Source organism: Engraulis encrasicolus, chromosome 14 (genome assembly GCF_034702125.1).
Source record: "Engraulis encrasicolus isolate BLACKSEA-1 chromosome 14, IST_EnEncr_1.0, whole genome shotgun sequence".
Classification (NCBI taxonomy): domain Eukaryota; kingdom Metazoa; phylum Chordata; class Actinopteri; order Clupeiformes; family Engraulidae; genus Engraulis; species Engraulis encrasicolus.
Genome location: NC_085870.1, coordinates 23,298,860 through 23,320,790, shown reverse-complemented (window position 1 = coordinate 23,320,790; position 21,931 = coordinate 23,298,860). Strand labels below are relative to the sequence as shown.

The following is a 21,931-nucleotide window of genomic DNA, read 5'->3' as shown; positions in this document are numbered from 1 at the left end:
ATTAAACTCTCTCTCTCTCTCTCTCTCTCTCTCTCTCTCTCTCTCTCTCTCTCTCTCTCGCTCTCTCTCTCTCTATATATATATATAATTTAATCACTTAACAGACAATATGAGACATTATCTATAGGGTTTTCCAAAAACATTGTGACTGCAGTCATAGCTAAAAACTAAGTCATATTACTACTGATATCTGAGGCCTTTATTGAATGGGATTCATCAATCACCGCCTTGATAACTGGAAGCCTATTCCAGCACAGAATGATCCAACAGAAGTATACAGCTATCCTCTTTAAATGCACGTTTGGCAACCGAAACTCCATGATTTAGGTCACCTCACTTAATTGTTAAAATAGAATAGTTTGAAAAAAAAATAGTTTTGGGCAGACCCTTTAAATGTTTTGGTCTCACACCAAGATTGTGATCATTGGGGATCATTGTAAGGTTCAGACCGCAATTTCAATTGTTTATTCATGAACAGACAATATGACCTAGTAAAACACAAGATGGCTAGTAGCTCAAAAAGTCGCAGTATCTTCTGTAAGTATGTTGGGTGCTCTTGGGTGAAGGGGGTCAGTCCAATTCAACAAAAAAGGGATATTCCAGACAACTCCAAGTGAAAAAAGAAGTGAATTTAAAAAGGCTTTATTATCTTAGGGCTAAAACATGATTAAAAGAGCCAACATGTTTCGACCGCACTGGTCTTCATCAGGGCTTTGTCTCTGGACAAGGTGTATGGCTTCACCTATAAAGTGACAATGGCAAACAGGCAAACTGACCAATGACCCCTTAAATAAATAGGCCTGACACCATTTGAATACATTTGAATAGGTAGGCCTAAAGGAGACTGCAGTCACCAATCCACCAATGGATACTTTTTTACTCACTATTGTAATATGTTTCATCATGTGCAATGCCCCCAGTGCATGGTTATAAAACCCATTCAAGGATTGCATATTACCCATTACTTGCATGTTACGAAACACACTGGGGCACTCCCAGTATGACCACTGATATGGCACACCACTGTATGTTTGAATACTGAAGTTCACTGAATGCTGTCTAGGCCAGGACAACCCAGAATTAGCTTGCAATTTAGCCAAGTGACATTTTAATACTATAACTGGATACTGATATAACTGCTGCACCAGGGTATTGTCTTAAGCATAAACTTCAGCAAGTGATTTGACAAGCAGATATTTTCTGTTTTATTAAGTTAATTATAAGCAGATGCCAGCAGAAAAAGCAATCAAGTCAGTTTCCTAAGTTTTCTGTATCTGTCTCTGATTTGTGCAGCCCATTGCAGCCTCAGGAAAAATGCACCTCAACTGAAATCTGACAATCTGAAAAAGGTAAGCCCAATTTCGTGCCTGAACATGCACACCACTCCTTGGGGATGTTAAGGCATGCACTATGTAAGCATAGGTATTCTGCTACCTGCCACTGCAACCTCAGGGACTGTGACAAGGCACATTGTACTGAAGTGCACAGGGCTGGACAGACCACTTGGTATAGCGGGCACTTCCTGGTGGGCCCCTATTTTCAGAAATGTTTCAAAGAAATAACATATTTTTTAAACATATCTGAAAAGAGGACCCACAAGGATGCGGGCCGCTAATTAAGAGGGGGCCGCTTAAAATCAAAAGTGCCCAGATCCGATTTCTCCCCTAGCCCAGCCCTGGAAGTGCACGCAAGGGATGTTTTGACACAGAATATAACTTCTATGAGACTTTTAGCACTTGGACTTTCTGAATTTGTGTCCCTTCATTCTATGGAACAGTTATATCATCACATTGACATGAGATAAGAAGGCTCGCCTCCCATCCCAAACTTGCTGGATTGGTTTGAGACCTTTTTAGGGCAGTGGACGGCAGTGCGGGGTATAATACTAATGCCTCAGCATACCCAGCAAGATATGTTTTTGGCTAGTGCTGCTGTCTGTGCCTCTTAAATTGTGGCATCCATTTGAGGAAGACTTAAAAATAACTGCACCAGTTTACAAAGCAAGGGGTTTTAAAGGTATAGATCTCAACTGCATTTGGAATCCCCCTTCTACTTCTAAGAATGCAAACCAAATGTATAAGAATGCAGTGTTGTTACAGTCCCTGTGTGTGTGTAAAGGCGTCAGAACACATCTGAAAAATTGGAATCCGTCATTGAATGACTCACTCTAATTTGCTTTTGCAAAAACTGATAGGACATGCTCCACATAAAACAAGGGGAGCATGGCTACTTCCAGTATTATAATACCTAAAGGTGCACTGTGTGATATTTTTAGAAGTTTATTTCCAAAAGTCATGCTGCCCAATCACAAATGTTAACTTTTTCCACAAAGACACAAACACAAAGATGGCATCTTCTCCATGTCTGCCATTTAGAATTTCCAGAAATAGGCATATTTAGCTGCAAAACTTCCTCTACTTTGCTCATACTAGTAAATACTAGTTTATTACATACATCCATGGAAAGATCAAATTTGTCAATAGGCAGCACAGTTTATTTTTTTATGATAGGACAGTGAAGGTGGTGACAGGAAGCGAGTGGGGAGAGAGAGACGGGGAAGGGTCGGCAAAGGACTCGGGCCCGGAATCGAACCCGGGTCAGCCGCATGGTAGACAAGTGCCCTACCATTTAGCCACGCCAGGGCCTGGGCAGCACAGTTTCAATGAGCAGCATAGTTACAATACTTTGGCCAAAATTCTAACATAGTGCACCTTGGGATGGTGCAAATTTGCCCGGTCCTCTGTTTTTTTGGGGGTTTTTTTTTACAGCGTTTTTGAAACAAACTCGGTTTGCACTGACACAGACTTTTTGAGGACAATGTATTCTTTTATAAGGCTCTTATTTTAGACAGCAAGATTACTCAAAATCGGTCAGTAAACATTCTCTCTGCAATTGATCTGTAGGCTAGATTTGTTAGAATTAGAAAGCGGTAGATGAGATATGGAAAATTCAGAATGAACATTTGTCTCTTTGTTGTTACTAAACAATGTTTTGTTAGCTACAGGTCATAAAATACTGAAAGCATCTGTGCTAAAATTCATAGTAGATTTGCTTATATAAATCCAAATAGATCTCTTAAATAAATCTATTCTGTTTAAATAAAAGCATGAAAGCGTGGGCCCAAGGTATTGATCTTTTAGTGTGTCTACAGTATTTATATTAAAAAGTGTACACAATGTTCTTGGGAAATCCTCATTTGTTTACCATACTGTAGGTGCATGCATGACCCCTCACATGATATGCAGTATAAACAAATCACTTTACAATGTCACTCTAACTGTGAGGAGTGGATAGTATTTAGTGTGGCTTCCAGTTGCAATAGGAAGAATTTAAATTTGGATGCAGAACATTAAGATCCCATGTAACCGTTACATTTAGGCTACATTTGCACCACATCCCAAAGACAGTGAACAGTATGATATCAATTAGTACTTCCTTGTGAAGACCTGAGCGTTTTCGAGTGCCGTGTTATACTAAATTTATTTGCCGTCACAGACAAAAAGTAAATGTTAGAGAATGCCATATACAGTTTATAGCCATTATATCCAGTTACAGTATATTATCGAAACAGGTCTAAGAAATATCTGTACACGTGGTCATGTTTTAGTAGAGAGTGCTTTTATGCAGTTATTCCTAAGTGTTTGTGTGGGTTCACATGTGTGGACAAACTACCTCACCAAATGGGGTCAATAGGCTCTTTTCCACAACCAGTTTTCTGGTAGGCCTACAGCTCAACACAGCGCGACTTGGCCGCCACTTTTTGGTTTTCAATTGGGCACAACACAGCTCAATTGTAAAGCAAAAGTGGCGGTATTACAAAAATATGTGATACACGATCACATGATTGTATACCACGACATCGATATTACTCGCAATATTTAATATATACATATATTTTCCCCTCTCACCTTGCCATTCTACTCTTTATCATGTATAAAAAAACTGAGAGCAATGTTTTATTTCCAACATTATTTTTATTAGGAAAAAATATCGCTAACATACAGCATCCACTTAAAAAGTCAACCTTTTTAATAGCTTTTTTAACCTTTTCACCAAATTTGCTGTTGTGTTGTTATGGTCTGGATGTACTTCAGTCTTTCCATGGTCTTGTTGGGTAGATCTGACAGAATGGCATTGCAATAGTCAAGGCAGGAAGACATGAAGGCTATGGGGGAGGTGAGGTGAGTTGAGGAAAGGTGATCTAAGGAGAGGGTCTGTGGTGCCCTGATAGAGAGTGAGGGCCCCGGGTCCAGAGGTGATGGTAGATTTATTTGCTGTTTCAATGGCTGGGAAATGCCTTCACCCACTTATTTAAAGGGGTATGCCACTATTTTGGGGCTTAATGCAGTTAAAATTGTTGGCCAGGGTTTATAAAGGTGATAAAGTGTCTTATTTTTTATGTAAGCCGTTGTCCTGCTTTAAGACAAGTTAAAAGAGGGAGCATGTCGCTAAGCTAGTGAAAGTCAATGCATCCGTGTAGAATGCTACATGCTACAGGGATCCATTGACTTTCACTAGCTTAGCTGCATACTCCCTCTTTTAACTTGTCTTAAAGCAAGACAACGCTTAACATGGAAAATAAGACACTTTACCACCTTTATAAACCCCAGCCAACGATTTTAACTGTTAAGCCCCAAAATAGTGGCATACCCCTTTAAGTCTCAGGACTGTGGGGAGAGACCATCAATTTGACATGGGGGTGGCGTGTAAAAAATAATCGTTTTGTATCAATGCATCGATCCTACAGCCGCCGATTCAATTAATCGATTTGTCCACAAGAGAATCGAATTTTGTTATTATTTCACTCATTTTGTGAGGCATTTTATTTTGCTCATGCAGTGATAATCATGCTGAATGTAAGTTAATAATGATGCTACTCAAATCAAATGCATGTAGATATTTCAGCTTTTGTTCATTTATCTAACATCTCACACATCGAATCGCTGGCCTAAGAAATCAATATCGAATCGAATCGGCGCGAAGACTCTGATTTACACCCCTAGCTAGGTGGTATATCTCTTTCGAGGGATATGCCTCCCCTAGGTCAAATTGATTCGCCCGTCACTGTCCCTAGTGTTGGATAAGTCAGCAGAAGCGTTTTCCAGGCGAACCAGCCACTGCCTGAATCTGGCAGAAACTGGAATGTCAAAATTCATCCTGTCCCACAATTACATTTTACGGTCACTAGGGGCGTCTAGATTTCTAGGCTAGCAATGGTGATCTTAAATGGATCAGTCTACCATGTTTCAATAATTAAGTCCGAAGACGAGGCTGGCCGGGAGGAGCTCATCTCAGGTCAGAGAACAACACACTTTACTATTGAAACACGGTGGACTGTTCCTTTGAAGAACATAATTGCTTGACCAATTTCCGATTGTCTAGTCTATTGTAAAAACTGGCGGAAGAAAAGCTATGGTGATTTTTAAAGTGCGTGGGTAGATATTTACACATGACGGTAAATAGAGAGAGGGCAAGATGTCAAGGTGGAACTTAAGGCTCCGCACGCCTAGAACCACGTCTGAGGCGATTCCAAAATGGACCCTGTTAGAACTGAAGATGGGCGGGGTAAAGGAAAAAAAACGAAACCACGTCTCGGTAGAACGAAGTTCTGTTCTAACTGGGCTAGTGGGTAAATGCCTTTATACTTTACACCACGTTCCACATTATTATGCAACTGACATTTTTCGCTGTTTCCCCAAATAATCAATGCAAATGACAGTCGTCATAATTTTCAAGTCATCCGCCATTAGAGTACAATTGAAAATTTTTTGAATGAACCTTCCAATGATAACGGTATTTTTTAAGTAATAAAAAACTTAAAATGCTCTGTTCCACATTATTACGCAAAGTAGTTTTGTAGTGTTGTAATCCAAATTTCTTTCTTTGTTTCCCATTTACATCAACACAGTTGGATTTTTGTACCTTCTAAATTACATTTCAATGTTCAATACTTGATGATAACCTCTTTGTCTTAGTAACTGGAATGCTGCCTTTAACATTGAAGTCAATGGCAGGGCATTGCATGGGAGTTATGGAAGCCCAGATATCCTTGATGCTTTGCTCTCAACTGTTTTTGTTTGTTTGGTCTGGTGACCCACACTTCACTCTTCAATATACCCATAGATTTCCATGCCACGTTTAGGTGCTTTGGTGGTATCGACATTTTAACTCACCAGACATAAAACCCCATTGAAAATGAATGGGATGTTATGTCTGGTGAGTTAGAATGTCATCATCTCCAAAGCACCTAAACGTGGCATGGAAATCTACGGGTATATTGAAGAGTGAAGTGTGGGTCACCCGACCAAACAAACAAAAACAGCTGAGATCAAAGCAGCAAGGATATCTGGGCTTCCATAACTACCATGCAATTCCATCACTTCAATATTAAATGCAGCATTCCAGTTACAGCTTATAGCAAAGTTTTGAACATTGAAATGTATTGAAGGTACCAAATGCCAACTGTTTTGATGTAAATGGGAAAAAAAGAAAGAAATTTGGATTACAACACTACAAAACTGTTTTGCGTAATTAATTGGAACAGAGCATTTTGGGCATTTTAAGTTTTTTATTATTTTAAAAAATACCGATGTCATTGGAAGGTTCATTCAAAAACGTTTAAAATTGTACTCTAATGGCTGATGACTTGAAAAATATGACGACTGTCATTTCTATTGATTATTTGGGAAAACGGCAAAAAATGTCATTTGCGTAATAATGTGGAACGCGGTGTATAAGTCAAAGTGCTCCCAATGTATTACTACGTTATTGATTAGCTCTAAAAGGTTAGGCCAACAAGTCCATACCCAAAAATACTTGACATGAATAGTTCAGCAGTGTCACTTCAGTCCCAAGTGGTGATAGCCCTACAAAAAATGTAGGCCTACTCCAAGGGCATGACACAGAGTCCAGAGAGAGTCCGGCCGACCAGAACGGTGCCAGTTCCAGGGATCGCTCCAGTTACGTTCAGAATTAAAGTGCTACCTCTGAACCGCATTCATACCGGAACATTTGTTACCTGGATGAACCTGCTGACGTCCATGTTATTTTCGGCTTTTAATAGGCTTACAATAGAACTGATCAGTATTCAGCTCCCGTGTGCGACTTCTTTTCTCTCCTTACCGAATCACTGTTTTGGAATAACTCAACTTAAAATAACTTCAACTTGCCATCATACACATTCTGAACGAGTCACTCAAAACCCTTACAATTAAGTGTGGCCGTTTTTTCAGGAGGAAGTGTACAAGATTAATCCTGCTTTTTTTGCCCATCTGATCAGCAACTAGGAAACATCTGGTTTAGGTTATTGCAGCTAAAGGGTCACACACTTATGCAAGGACGTACTTATTCCTTGTCGTCTTATGAATGTTTACATGTTATGGCTAATGAGAATATGATTACATGCAATTGTTTGGGTGGTATTACTTAAAGCAGACATTCTGGTGATGATCAGACCCTTTTTTGGCCAATTTACACTGTTAGGGGTCTTACACACTAGGGCGGTAAAGCGTCGCGGAACGACCAAGGTTTTTACCGGCGCCGGTGAAAATACATTGAAACATATCTGTCCTTACACACCAACCGGCGATAGTCGGGCGTCAGTGGTGCGGGAGCCGGCTCCGCGCCGCGCCACGCTGCATTCGGAAAATAGAACTCGAGCGTATTTTTCACGCCGGCGACCGGCGGTGTCTCATTCAAATGAATGGCAATGTAGCACGTTAGGGGTCTTACACACCAGAGCGGTAAAGCGTCGCGGAACGGCCACGTTTTTTACCGGCGTCGGTGAAAATGCATTGAAACATATCTCACCTTACACACCAACCGGCGGTAGTCGGGCGTCAGCGACGCAGGAGCCGGCTCCGCGGCGCGCTGCATTTGGAAAATAGAACTCGAGCGTATTTTTCACGCCGGCGACCAGCGGTGTCTCATTCAAATGATTGGCAAAGTAGCATGCTAGCTTTGGCTGTGGGGTTTTTTTGAACAGGACTGGCCGCGCACGCCGACAGTCAGTGTGAAAGGCCACCGGACGAAACTAAGCAGAAAGACAGTGTTCGCCCCGCGACCGTTCCGTTCCGCTTTGGTATGTTTTGCCCCTTAGCTTTGGTTGTGAGGGGGTTTTGAACAGGACTGGTCGCGCACGCCGACGCTGTCAGTGTGAAAGGCAGAGAAAAACACACCGGCCGAAACTAAGCAGAAAGACCGCATTCGTCCCGCGTCCGTTCCGTTTGGCTTTGGTATGTTTGACCCCTTAAAGGGTGTACTAACATGTCTCTCCCACTGTATATTGAATTGAAGTGAAAGTTAACCATAAAACAAACTCACCTCATTTGGGTTGGATGGTAAGCAGCTGTGAACAGCAATTTTCATATCTCTCCACGGATACTCAAAAGGAATTGCATCTGGACTTTGTTAAAGGTGCACTGTGTAATATTCTGTGCCATTTCTTTCCAGAATTCATGCTGCCCATTCACAAATGTCATCTTTTTTATAAATATTTACCTCCGCTATGAAATTCTAAGCCTTCATTATGGCTGGGAAAATTACAGTTTCATAAAAAGGGGGATTTTCCCCATGGCTGCAAAACTTTGGTCATACTAGTAAATATCAATGTATTACTTAGTAAATATTCAAATTCATAGGGTTATATTCATATTCAATATATATCAAATTTGGCAATAGACAGCACAGTTCCAATGAACAGCATCGTTGCAATACCTACTCTGGCCACCAGCTTACAAAATGCACCTTCAAGTGACCTCCTTTGTACACCTGATGCTGGCTTCATAAGCGTAGCCAGGGGTAGGGCTGGGTGCAGCGTTGCCAGATGTGTATGACCATTTACTGCCCAAACGGTGCTCAAAAACAGTTGAGGTTAGCTTTGTGTTATTGTCTGCTACCACTTCAGGCTGCATGGCATCTGCAGAGGCGAGATGAGAGGGATGTTAGTTTGATTTAGCTAATCACATAATGGCTCTGATATGAACATTCTAATTTGTTTTCGCCAAACCACGTCATAACTCTCATTACCATAATAATAGTTGACTTTTAATCGCTGAAATTCGCTCTGGTCACGTCAGCTCGCTTCGCTCCCAGCGAATTCATTTTGGTCGCTCAATTTGGCAAATCTGCATGGAAAAATAATGATTCGCTTGGGCCACATTGGTTGCTTTTGGTGTACAAGCACAATAAGCATTTACTCCCCGCGCTAAGCCCCCACATTTGGGCTTTCATGCCCGCCCCATGGGGACCCCGGTTCGAGTCCGGACGGAGTCATTTCCCAATTCTCCCCCATCTCTCTCTCACACTCATTTCCTCATACTGTCCTATCAGTAAAGGCATAAAAAGCCCCTAAAAATATATATTTTAAAAAAGACTTTGTTGCCATTCCATTTCCACCCTTTCACAAAGCAACCCCCTGATGATGTCAAAATTGCATCTACAGCTAGTACACCCTGTTTACACGTAACTGGGTATCTTGATGGATTTTCTTCTCTCATGTTTTCTAAAGCATCAGGTATCAGAAGTAACTGAAGCCTGTCGGTGCAGTGTTGAAGTAAGGAAAAGGCCATTCAAGTCTACAGTTTTCTCTGTTTACACGGAAACGGACTCCCTTGTCCTATGTTAGGAATAGATTTCTCTGCCAATCAGTCTAATTGCAAAGTGAGTGACTGGTCAGTATAGTTGCCCTGTCAGCTGGTCTAAACACACATTTTTTTCTGAAGGGAGTGAATTGCATTGGTATGTTGTCAAGCGATGGTTGCTTTGAAGAAAAACATTTTAATCAAATCAATATGATCGTCACCCATGTGCAAATTAACTAAAACCGGAGTTATTAAATCTGTTAGTTAAATCCATATTTTCACCTTGTGTCTTACAGGAGGACCTATGTAGCCCATCAACCCAGACCATGACCAGACCATGAAGGAGCTAAGGGCAGCCATCTTGCAGAGTGGATTAAAAACAATGGTAAGTGCTTCTAGTCACAGTGAACAAGCACACAACCCCCCGCTACCGCCACACACACACAAACACACACACACACACACACACACACACACACACACACACACACACACACACACACACACACACACACACACACACACACACACACACACATTCAACTACTACACACTGTATAAGCTCCTTTTCTGTTTACCTACTTCTATATCACTCACACCTTTTTCATTGCCATGCACTAATTGCTGTGTTGGAGCTGGGAAGGCTTAGATGGCCAGTAACTAAAATAATGTTGTTTTTTGGCGTTTATACTTATTCATTTCACCATATCATCATATCAATGTCTTAAAGGGGTATGCCACTATTTTGGGGCTTAATACAGTCAAAATCGTTGGCCGCCGGGATTTATAAAGGTGGTAAAGTGTCTTATTTTTCATGTTAAGCATTGTCTTGCTTTAAGACAAGTTAAAAGAGGGAGTATGTAGCTAAGCTAGTGAAAGTCAATGGATCACTGTAGCATGTGTGATCCATTGACTCTCACTAACTTAGATACTTACTCCCTCCTTAAAACAAGACAACGCCTAACATGAAAAATTAGACACTTAACCACCTTTATAAACCCAGGGCAACGATTTTATTTCAGCCCCAAAATAGTGGCATACCCCTTTAAAAATGATTTGCATGCACATACAATGTTTTCCCTGCCTACACAACGCTGCGAAAATTGCCTGAAATGTGAACGTGCATTAATCAGGGCATGCAGAAGCAGCATAAATAATGAAATTGCCTGTATGATACATGTATTAATAATATGATGCATAAGCAAAACAAATGCAAAAATGCAGGCCCTATCAAATAATATGCTGTGACGCTGTGATTGTACGACATAAGTCCGCAAACACAGCCAGTATTCGTAAGGGATAATTGACGACGCGGTGTGTGTATAACAGGAAAAATAATGCACACCTAGGTGGTTATGCGGCCACGACACGAAGCGGAGTTACACCTCGGGGTGTATTATTTTCCCTGTTATACGCACCCACTTATACCACGGTTGCCACACTGTCTAAAAATTATTTTAGGAAACACAGCCAGTATTCAATGTGTTAATCACTGCACATGGTCTTCTGCAAATTCTTTTTTGTCTGTTTTAGGAAGTCAGTTATGTCAGTCAGTTATTTCAGCAATAGAGGGTAAGTATACAACACATGCCATGAACATCCAATGGTGAGTCATCTTTGCTCTTCATACTCTATGCATTGTGTTCTTCTGTATATTTTCAGAAATTTACCATGACAGATACACTTGTAATATACAGTATTCTAATAGATAATTATAATGATTATAATGATAAGTGTTTTATATTGTATTTATTGTTATTGTTATTATTATTATTATTATTATTATTATTATTATTATTATTATTATTATTATTATTATTATTATTATTATTGAATTGAATTGAAAACTGTATCACAGACTCAGTATGTTCCATATAAAACACATAAAAACATAAAAAAACACATAAGAAACAGACAGGTACATCACAAACACCAGGTCATTAGGATACATATAGGCATCTATATCAGTACTTACACAATTCAGAGAAATATCTTGTATCACTCTGCCTGGTGTTATTATTATTGTTATACATATTATGCTGTGTAACATATACAGTAATTAAAGTGTTTTACATAACTTTTGTGTCCTTGTTTCATTTACTAATAGATTTTCCTTTGAATGGCAATAGTATATTCATACAGTAAATAGCATGTTTTTTTTGTTGTTTTTTTTTTTTTTTTCCTCTGGGGGGGGGGGGGGGGCAATACCTCTGGCAGTTGGGGCGACCTAGATTAACTGATATGGGGAAAATTTAGGATACTGTATGAATTGCAGAAAATTAGCAGGCCAACTGTCATTTTGCAGGTAGATTTAAAAACAAATAATGATTAAAGGACGTAGAAGCAGCTCTATAATAGAAATTCAGTAGTCTACATGGATAACTTGGTAACACTTTATTTTAGGGATACATCTATTAGCACTAATACATACAATGTTAATGCCTGCATAAGTAACTTGTAAGGCATGTACTAAGCAAACGCTGAGGCCTACTAGGTCCATACTAAGGTGAAGTTGGTAATAAATCCCTCATTGTGCCTGAACAAGACATTTGCGAATACATGCCTAACAAATGTTTGATTTTGCTTTGTACATGCCTTACAAGTTACTTATACAGGTACATTGTATGTATTAGTGCTAATAGATGTATCCCTAGAATAAAGTGTTACCGATAACTTAATTTAAAAAAAAAAAAAAAACCTAAAAAACCTATAATTCTTGGGTGGCAATATCCCAGTGTGTGCTCTTTGAGGCTCCATTGGGCCATCAACATTACATATAATCATTTTAAGAAAGATAAATGTTTTAATACATTTTTGTACCATACTCATTGTGTCATTGTCTGGAAAACATAAGCAATGTACGTATTTCTAGGTTCATTGAGATCTCTGTAAAGGCATGACAAAACTTGGTGCATATGGTTTCAATAGTCCAAGTCCAAGTGCACATGGACTTACAGACAAAAATGCTCAGCTTAAGATCTCTTTAGACAGCCTGGGCCAAAGCTGACTGTTGACTCCGTCAAATAAGCTAAGAGGAATCCGTCTCCGTGGAGGGTGGGAGAAGGTCTGATCTTACTCTGCCATTTAAATTTATTGGAGTTCCGAATTAAAATTAAAAACCCATATTGTGCTTTATTAGCATGACTGTTACGATATAGTGTCACAAAAGCATACAAATAACAAAACAAAAGTGTGAATAGTGTTACCATGACCATGACGGACTTTGCGGGTGAGTTCTGCGTCACCATGCTCTCAGCTGTTTGCTGATTGGATAAACAGTGAGGAACAGAGCTAGGAGGGTTTCGCCAGACTATGTGCGGAGCCAAAGTGTTTGGGTGAAGTACATAGGATGGCGTTGCCAGGCTACTCATACAGTAATATCAAACACAACAACAAACAAAATGTTTGCATAATAATGTGGACAAGGACTTGAGTTTATAATCTCATTCAAACTCCTGGGTTGGGCTTTTAGTATGTCAGTCGTAGTATGGCAGTCACTCATTCATGTGTGGTGTGCCTCTTAAATTTGATTAAAGAGAGTTTGAGCTTTCAACAACCGATATTGGCAACATTCAGTATCCTAAAGTCTGGGGGGGACTGCCATGAAATAATAAAATACAACAAAAAGGATTTTATATGTGCAGACTTCTCATTTTGAAACTACAGTTGGCCTTCGTCCTTTTCATTAATGACCTTGACCTCTTTGACCTTTCACCCCCAATTTATAGTAAACTGAACAAGGTAGTTTTAAATATGATTTCATACAGAATTGAATGAGAAACACTTCATTTTTGTGTCATTTTGATTGATTTGTGAATATGAAAGAAGTCAACAGTGAATATGGACTGTAAATAATACTAATACTAGTTTGAGTTCATGTGCGTGTTTATTAAATCTTGGAACAGTTCAACACAAAAAAAACATACAAAAACTAGACAAAATATTTCTAGTCAGAAGTTGCTGTATTATGTAACTTTAACTTCGGAATAATACCATTACCATACAATAATATTATATTAAATGTCTTGTTTACAGCTGTAAGTGAATAAGTTATGTAATTTAAATAAAATATTAACGTCACAAATGAAAGTCTTTGACAACAATAAATATCTGAGGATCAACCGTCGGACAGAGCCTGTGTCTACAAGCAACTAAAAAGAACAAAACAATACTGACAGAAAGTGCTAAACCTACATGAAAATTTACATACGGTCAATCGGTGTTCAAGTGTTTACTATGAAGACTTTAAGCCACACTTGAAATTGCAGTGCTTACAATCGTTGCACTCTCTTAGCGAGCTGGTCTAGCTCTGTCTGCATCTCCTTGGGGAGGTCGTCATTGACCTCTCTGTGGAAATAGGTTCCAATATCTTCGACTTCCTTCTCCCAGAAGTCCTGAGAGAGACGGAAAAGCTCGTCCTCATCCACATTCAAGCCAGACAGGTTGAGCGAGCCGGGTGCGGGGAGGTAGCCCACGGCGGAGGGCATCGCTCCGGCTTCTCCGTCTAGTCGGCGGAACATCCACTCCAGGACACGGATGTTTTCGCCAAAGCCAGGCCAAAGGAACCCTCCTTGGGGGCTCTTCCTGAACCAGTTGACGTGGAAGATCTTGGGCAGTTTTGCCTCAGCGCGCTGCGCCATGCTCAACCAGTGGGACAGGTAGTGACCGAAGTTGTAGCCGAAGAAGGGACGCATGGCAAACGGGTCGTGCATAATCACCTTTCCTGTTGATACACAGACACGGGAGAAAAGTGTCATTATCAGTACATTGGTATTGCATAGGTTTCCTCTACACATCCAGAGTGTGTTTAATCTTTTCAGGTGTCAATCATGGTTTCAGAAAGTTAAAAATCAGAGTTGTGGAAGTAGAAGTATTGTTACCAGTGTAATTACAACACTAGTATCATGATGTTACATAGCTGCAGCTATGCAATATCATACTACTGGTGAATGTTGTAATTACATCCATAACAATACTTCTACTTCTACTCCATACAGTAAAAGACCTGCCGGGCTGCCAAAAATGTGACCCAAACCGATATAAAGCAGCTGATAACGAGTACTCAAGACAGACACACCAGTTACGCAGTGAGTTCACCTGTGTTAGAAGGAAACTGTGGCAGGGTGCTTACTTCTAGACCTCATGCTTTTAAAAAAAACGTTTTAGGGCTTTTTAAACTTTTTTTGATAGGACAGTGAAGAGATAGACAGGAAACCAGCAAGAGATGGGGCAGGGCAGAGCTGGGAAAGGACCCAGGCCGGTCTTGAAACTGGGTCCCCATGGGCATGCAAGCTTATACATGTACAGTATATATACAGGGGCAAGAAACTGGCAGCCAACCACGGGAGCTACTTTTTTGACTGACAGCGTTTTCAAACAATCAGAGGTTGAGTTGTGCGCAGCCAGGAGAAAACAAAAATGTAGAACCCATCTATACGTGGGGGGCTTAGTTAACATGCTGTGCCACAGCGCCCCCTAGACCCTATTCTTGACACAGTCAGGCTCTGCTTTTCAACGTAATCCAAGTGGCTCACCTTTGTGTTCAGCTGCAGCTGTAGCCTCTGATCTCATGGCAGCGCCCACGAAGACGCCATGCTGCCAGTTAAAGGACTCGTACACCAGGGGAACACCTGCCATAGGAGAAATAGACAGGAGAGCTCAATATCATGGCATGCAGGCCGTTGACATCTGGCCATCACAATAAACCGATAACAGTCATGGCAATGCAGATGATGACTGGGATAATTCATTATTACGTGTTTACTACATGTATTTACTACTGTAAGAAATCTGATCATGATTCAGTCAGTTGCAAATCTTTCCCTCATATGTGCCATGGAAAGCTTCAATTGGTAACACAATGAAGGTGTCTACAATCTACATGTCTTGAAGAAATCGGGTCATTGTCAAAATCCTACTTGTGTAAATCGGATTTCCCTTACACCAAATAACAGAAGTTGGATGGATTCTCTAAATTATTCCTGTTTACATGAGCTCATTGTGTAGGCCTATACTATTGTGAACACTAACCTTCAGGTCTCCTTCCACCAAAGATGATGGCCTCGATGGGAACGCCCTCAGGGGACTCCCACTGGGGGTCGATGATGGGGCACTGTCCAGCCGGTGTGCAGAAACGGGAGTTCGGATGGGCACTGGGCTCACCTGCAGCTGAGGAAATAACACGGCTGAGGTAAATATACTGAGAGAAAAGGTCAAGGAAGAGGTGATGCAGCGAGGAAAAATATTGCGTAAGTGAAAACACCCCATTCCATTTACACTTCACTCCACTTAGCTGACTGACACTTTTGTCCAAAAGGGATTTACAGTTATTTACAGGGTATTGGTTACAGTCCCTGAATCAGTGTGGGGTTCGATGTCTTATTCAAGGAGCTCTTCAGCCATTGAGGCATGGATGGAGGTGTAGGGGGACACACATTCATCTTACTGCTGAGAGTGGGATTCAATACCACAACCCTCTGGTCCGAAGACCATCTCCCTAATCATTAGGACACAGCTGCCTCATCAGCACTGAAGTAAAAAGATTTTTTTAAAAAGGTAAACTTACTGTCCGCTGTCCAGGGTTTGTTTTTCCAGGATGTGATGGATATGCCATCATCCACGGTCTGGTCCATTCCTTCCCAGTACACACCCCCATCACTTGTCTCTGCCACATTTGTGAAAACAGTGTTCTTACAAATGGTTGCCATGGCGTTGGGATTTGTCTTGAGAGACGTTCCTGGTGCAACCCCAAAGAAGCCGTTCTCAGGATTTATGGCTCGTAGGTTTCCTTTGTGGGGAAAAAAACAAACACATCGTTAATGTGTGTTCAAGAAACCTGAGCGGATAAATGCCATAATGCTATATGGCCACAGGTTTCCAAAATGGTATTGACTGACTATCATTGAAATTGTCTGATTCAATATTTTACATCATCAGAACCTATTTTTAAAAAATGTTGCCGATTTACCATAGCACACAATTGTAGTGTATGTTAAGCAGGCTTGTACGAAATTCCGAATGGAAAGAATTTCAATTCAAAGTAATGCCATAATACGAACACTAGGTGGTGGTGTTGTATGTACTTTCAATGGGTGGTGTAGATTAAATTAAAAGAAATTCAAGGTAATGGCACAACCTAGTGTTTGTATTATGACATTATTTTGAATTCTTTCCATTCGGAATTTCGTACAAGCCTGCTGTTAAGCAATCTTACCTTCAGAATCAAACTTCATCCAAGCAATATCATCTCCCACACACTCTACTTTCCAACCAGGCAGAGTGGGCGTGAGCATAGCCAAATTGGTTTTTCCACAGGCACTTGGGAATGCTGCTGCCATGTACTTCTTCTGTCCCGCAGGGTTTGTAATACCAAGGATCTGTGAATATAATGCACACAGTACGCGTCAGTTGGACTTCAGAACAAGGTTTCGCCTTGTAAAAGTAATAATGTGCTTATTTGTGTTGGGATTAGTGATATTTCTGCAGTAGTACCACCAGTGGCATTATTGTATGGATTTTTTTGTTTTTGTTTTTAGTGGATTATCTAAAAAGCATACTCATTGCAGCATATCAACCACCAATTACAAAAAAAACATATTTGACCCGATGACTGTCTTACCAGCATGTGTTCAGCCAACCAGCCTTCTTCCTTTGCAATACGTGAGGCAATGCGAAGCGCGAAACACTTCTTCCCAAGGAGTGAGTTGCCACCGTAGCCACTCCCAAATGAGATGATCTTTCTTTGGTCGGGGATGTGAGCTACTAGTGTTTGCTCCGGGTTGCAGGGCCAGTTGTTCACCAGGGGCTCTGAAAGATATGAAGTGGTGAAGAGAAATTACTTTAGAAGGATATTATGGATGTATATAATGCAGAAAGCACAACATGAATGCAGTCAGGGCCGCTGACAGCTTTGGCTGGGCCTAGGACAAAGTCATCCGAAAGGGCCCCAAAGGGTCACCCAATACATACAATGTAATGAGAACACAATTCTAGGCCCCCTGTTTCCCTGGACACTGAAAAACTGTCCCGTTTGTCCCCTGCAGCCAGCTTCCCTGATTGCAATGCCTGTGGTTTTAGTTTGCCCATGTTGTGATACTCACTCTTGAGTGGAAGGGGGCAGCCCACCGAGTGCAGGCATCGCACAAAGTCTCCATTTCCCAGATCGTTCAGGATCGCCTTCCCCATGCGAGTCATGACGCGCATGCTGGCGACAACGTAGGGGGAATCGGTCAGTTCCACTCCAATCTTGGAGAGTGGAGAGCCCACTGGTCCCATGCTGAAGGGTATCACGTACATTGTGCGACCTGCATGTAGGCAGACAAATAACAAAGGGTGTCCATTTTTATCACATTACATTAGAATAGAGTAGAAATAAAAAAGGCTTCATTGTCAAAATATTGAGTGTAGCTGCTTCATCAATTAAATATATATATAAAGCAGGCTATACAATAAAAACTACTAATGAGTTATTTTTATTATTGGTGTGTTGTGGAAAACAAAATTCCAGTAGCCTACTGTACCTTTCATGCAGCCAGGAAACCTCTGACTAGAGGCTTTGTCAAACTCTTCTGGGCTCATCCACCGTCCGAGTTGAGACACCCCTCCGCCAACGGGACAGGGCACGGCATCACGCTCCTCAGTTGTCACAAGAACGGTCTTACTCTCCACCCGCGCCACATCCCTGGGGTCGGTCCGGGCTAGCCAGCTGACAACATTGAGAGCATAACATTTTCAGTCATAACAGTCAAAGCACAGTCGCGTAATTAATATTGGTATTGTGTGTCAGACAGTACTGTTTTTGCGGTTGGCAGAGATCAGATTGTAGCCCTCAAAAATCAAATAGAAACAACTAGTGTATAAAACAGCTGAAAAATGTCCAATGACGATATTCTGATGTCACTGCTTATATGGCCTTGAATGACCACTGAAGTGTCTCAGAATTTAATATTTTATTTGATGTCATCTTGTTGCTGTTATAAGCAAGCATCAAGGTAGCAGCATCAAAGGTGATACAAACTGTCTTGACACATTATCCAAATGGACTTGCTGACCTTTTCCAGGGTCAAGAAGGTCAAATGCGTGTGTTTTACAACACCGGCAAAATTATGCAACCTGCTGCATGACATAAGCAGAGCAGTGAGACTCATTGGATACCTTTCAACATCACTGTTCAGATTCTACTTTTCTTAACTCGTCGGTGTGTTAGGGTTAAACTTATTCATGTCCTTTGCTCTTAATTTTTTGTGTTTTTGTTTTAATTAGTTTTCTGTATTGGCTTTAATAATGTACATTATTGATAGAATACATCAAACCTATCATTTATTTAGAGATAAATCTGTAATATTGTGCTAAGATGGTAATTACTCACCAGTTTTCGTATTTGCTGAGCTTCTTGATCATGCCCTGCTCCTGCATCTGGGCCAGCAGGGCTTCGTTCTCCTCCACAGAGCCATCACAGATGTGCAGGGAGTCAGGCTGGCAGAGGGCCAAGCTGCTCTCCACAAACTCCCGCACCGCCGGGGCCAGGGCTGCTAAGTCTCCCTGCAGGACGCGAGTCCCAGACGGACTCTGAGATTGCACTTGGGGTGGCATGATGAATAGTGAATGAAGGTGGTGGGTTTTACTGTCCCCAGTTAGCGGAAAGGTTCACAAGGTTCTGTGAAAAGAACTGGAGACAAAAAAAGGCAGAAGGGTTAGCAAAGATGATGAGTTACGCAAAATAAAAAGACAAATGAAATTACACAGGAGAGGTCATCAATAAAAAATGACATTATCTCATGGACAATCATGGACATGTTTGGACATGCTTGTTTTATAACAATGTAATGGGCATATTTCATTTTAACCTGCTGAATAATATGCCGAGACAACCATTTCCTAACATCCTTGGGTTAGACAAAATGTAATATTATAGTCCATCACATTAATGTGAACTAAAGGCTGTAAATGAAATGAATTAAAAGGCAAGTAGGCCTAAAATGTGTCCCAGATTAAATCATTTAAGTAGGTTTAATCATTTAATGGTTTAAGATAATACAGGGGAAAAAACTTACTATTGAGTTGCTCTTCTTCTTCTTCTTCTGGTTCTTCCTTGCAGTGTCTTTGTACAATGATGGCCATGGTGGCACTTTTTATACTTTGCTTTGATGAGGAGGAGGACCAAATGGAAGCGGTTAGATTAGGTAATCTCTGGGGGACAGCGCGTGGCCTGTTTTGCTTATTTGCCCATAAGTTCCCTTCAAAAACATCCATACGTGATACAAATGTCAATCATTAAGCGCTGAGGAAATATAGATGACGCAGTTAATCATTCTACTGGGCGGCCTGTTCTTTGAGAATGAAAGTAGCTGATAGTGGCTGTGACTCAATGAGTTCAGAATGGGTCAGAATGGACAGCTGAGCTTTGTCCCTATGAAAGACAATATGATAATTACGCCAGCATAGCCTAGTGACGTGCGTCTTGCTGGAGGCTTGCCACGATTGGCCGTCAGTACGGAGGCTCGTCTGCTGGACACATGCACAGGGCAAAGTTCTGATTCCGTGTAGAGTATTAGCCAGACTAGCATGCTCTGTGCTCATGGATACAACGATAAAAAACTGCTGCCATCAACCGGATTTCAATTGCACACCTCTCAATATCATTTTATCACCTGCTTTTACAATTTGGTTTTTTAACAAAGCTGTGCAGTCAATTCTAATGTACACGTGTACAGTACTGTTCTCTTGATTCCTCTTTTTTATACTTTTTTTAAAAAATGTTTATGTTTTTATGCCCTTGTATGACCCAAAGAATGCTCTGTGGGTCGGGAGTCTGTAAATTAGCCATCCAGTTTGATATTTGTAGTTTTCAACAATTAAAATAATAATAAAAAATATATATCTCTTTTATACATGCACAATAGTTCACACATTCTTTACAATCAAACATGGAGGTATGAAAATTAGTAATATTTTTGAATAATGTGTGTTGTTTTTTTTGTTATTCAATGTCATGCTTTTCTTAAGCAACAACTGCTTTCATAACAGGGCCTTTTCTCTGTTTTTCTTTCTCCACTGCTTCAAAGACGGACAGCTTGTGCTATACACTGATTAACACAACGGCAAAACAGATAAAGCTTTATGACCTGAGCTGCACAATGGAGAGGCATCCGGTACAATAGATAGGCCTAACAGACACCACTGATATCATCTCTCTGAACAATTTTATTTTGGTTTCTTTCATTCACCCCAAAAATTCCTAGAACACTCTGCAGTTACTACTGAATAGAAATTATTCATCTGTGTAGAGTACAGATCATGCAGAATCTCTATCATGCATTGGAGGCACACACCATGACCAAGACCGGCAGGGTTATGACATCTCAAAAATAAGTTGGGAGGCCACAGCTCTTTAAAGAGTCTATTATTATTTTCTTAAAATCGAAAGGTCCCATTTTCTCAGAAATGTCAAACAAAAGCTATCAATTCTAAATCCTAATTTTTGTGTCAATGTATCCGTCAATTATGTAACAATATGGTTTAACACTTGTTTATTTTTAGGCCTACTTCAGAGAGATTCTCTATAAATCCATGCTCTATAAATCAGTTGCTTCACATGTGCTTATTCTACTGTGCTTCTCATTTTCATATCTTTCTGTGATCAGTTGTTTCTGGAATACTTCTAAGTGTACCTCAGGGGCAAGGGCTAAGCTAAATAGTGATAGAAGATAAAGGGGGTCGAGTGTAAATAACCACTTGAGCAGTAGGCTACTTGAGAAGAGGGATAAACAGATGACAAAGAAGGATAAAAGAGGAAATCTGTTTTGTTTATTCCTCTTCTTCTCAAACAATGCTGAAGTGGTTATTCCAACTTGACCTCCTTTATCTTAGTTATTTCTATTATCTCTATTTAGCTTATATCATCTTGCTCCTAAGGTACCCTTAGAACAGGGGTCCCCAAACTTTTTTCTCTGGGGGCCACATTATCGTTCCTGACTGTGATCAGGGGCCGGGATCAATCATGTGGGCTGTATACTAGGCCACTGCCTGTTATAGCCATAATTTCTAGCACGGCAATCGCCATTACACGCTGAAGAAGGGCTCTGCCCGAAACATGCGTAGGCGAATAAACAGAGAAAAATCTGAAGAGTGCTGTCCTTCGCTTCCTTCATTCATAATTTCTAGCACAGAATAGTTCATCATTACAAGTGATTTGCAAAAGAAGTGAGTGAGTACTTCACATGTTTTTCAATAGAACATACAATAGAAATGGTAGGCCTGTTTATATTACAGTGAGATGAGAAACTATCAAGACAAGAGACTTCTGGTGATTCACAATAAGTTAGTGAAAATTAAACTGTAGGAAGGCCTGT

General features: G+C 40.6%; 1 protein-coding gene and 1 long non-coding RNA gene across 2 annotated transcripts; one reads left to right on the top strand and one right to left on the bottom strand.

Moving 5' to 3' along the window:
* Positions 1 to 147: 147 nt before the first annotated feature.
* On the top strand, positions 148 to 11,272 carry LOC134462296 (uncharacterized). Its single transcript, XR_010037509.1, has 3 exons — positions 148 to 1,349; positions 9,878 to 9,966; positions 11,115 to 11,272. It is a non-coding gene; the product is annotated as an uncharacterized LOC134462296 (long non-coding RNA).
* Positions 11,273 to 13,311: 2,039 nt separating this feature from the next.
* Positions 13,312 to 19,849, bottom strand: pck1 (phosphoenolpyruvate carboxykinase 1 (soluble)). The gene is made up of 10 exons (XM_063215235.1): positions 19,634 to 19,849; positions 18,949 to 19,248; positions 18,101 to 18,285; positions 17,681 to 17,884; positions 17,200 to 17,387; positions 16,795 to 16,957; positions 16,147 to 16,368; positions 15,612 to 15,749; positions 15,116 to 15,211; positions 13,312 to 14,304 (listed from the first exon to the last, which is right to left on the bottom strand). Exons 2-10 carry the CDS (start codon positions 19,170 to 19,172, stop codon positions 13,853 to 13,855), a joined length of 1,872 nt encoding a protein of 623 aa, XP_063071305.1. The 5' UTR covers positions 19,173 to 19,248; positions 19,634 to 19,849; the 3' UTR covers positions 13,312 to 13,852.
* Positions 19,850 to 21,931: the final 2,082 nt, after the last annotated feature.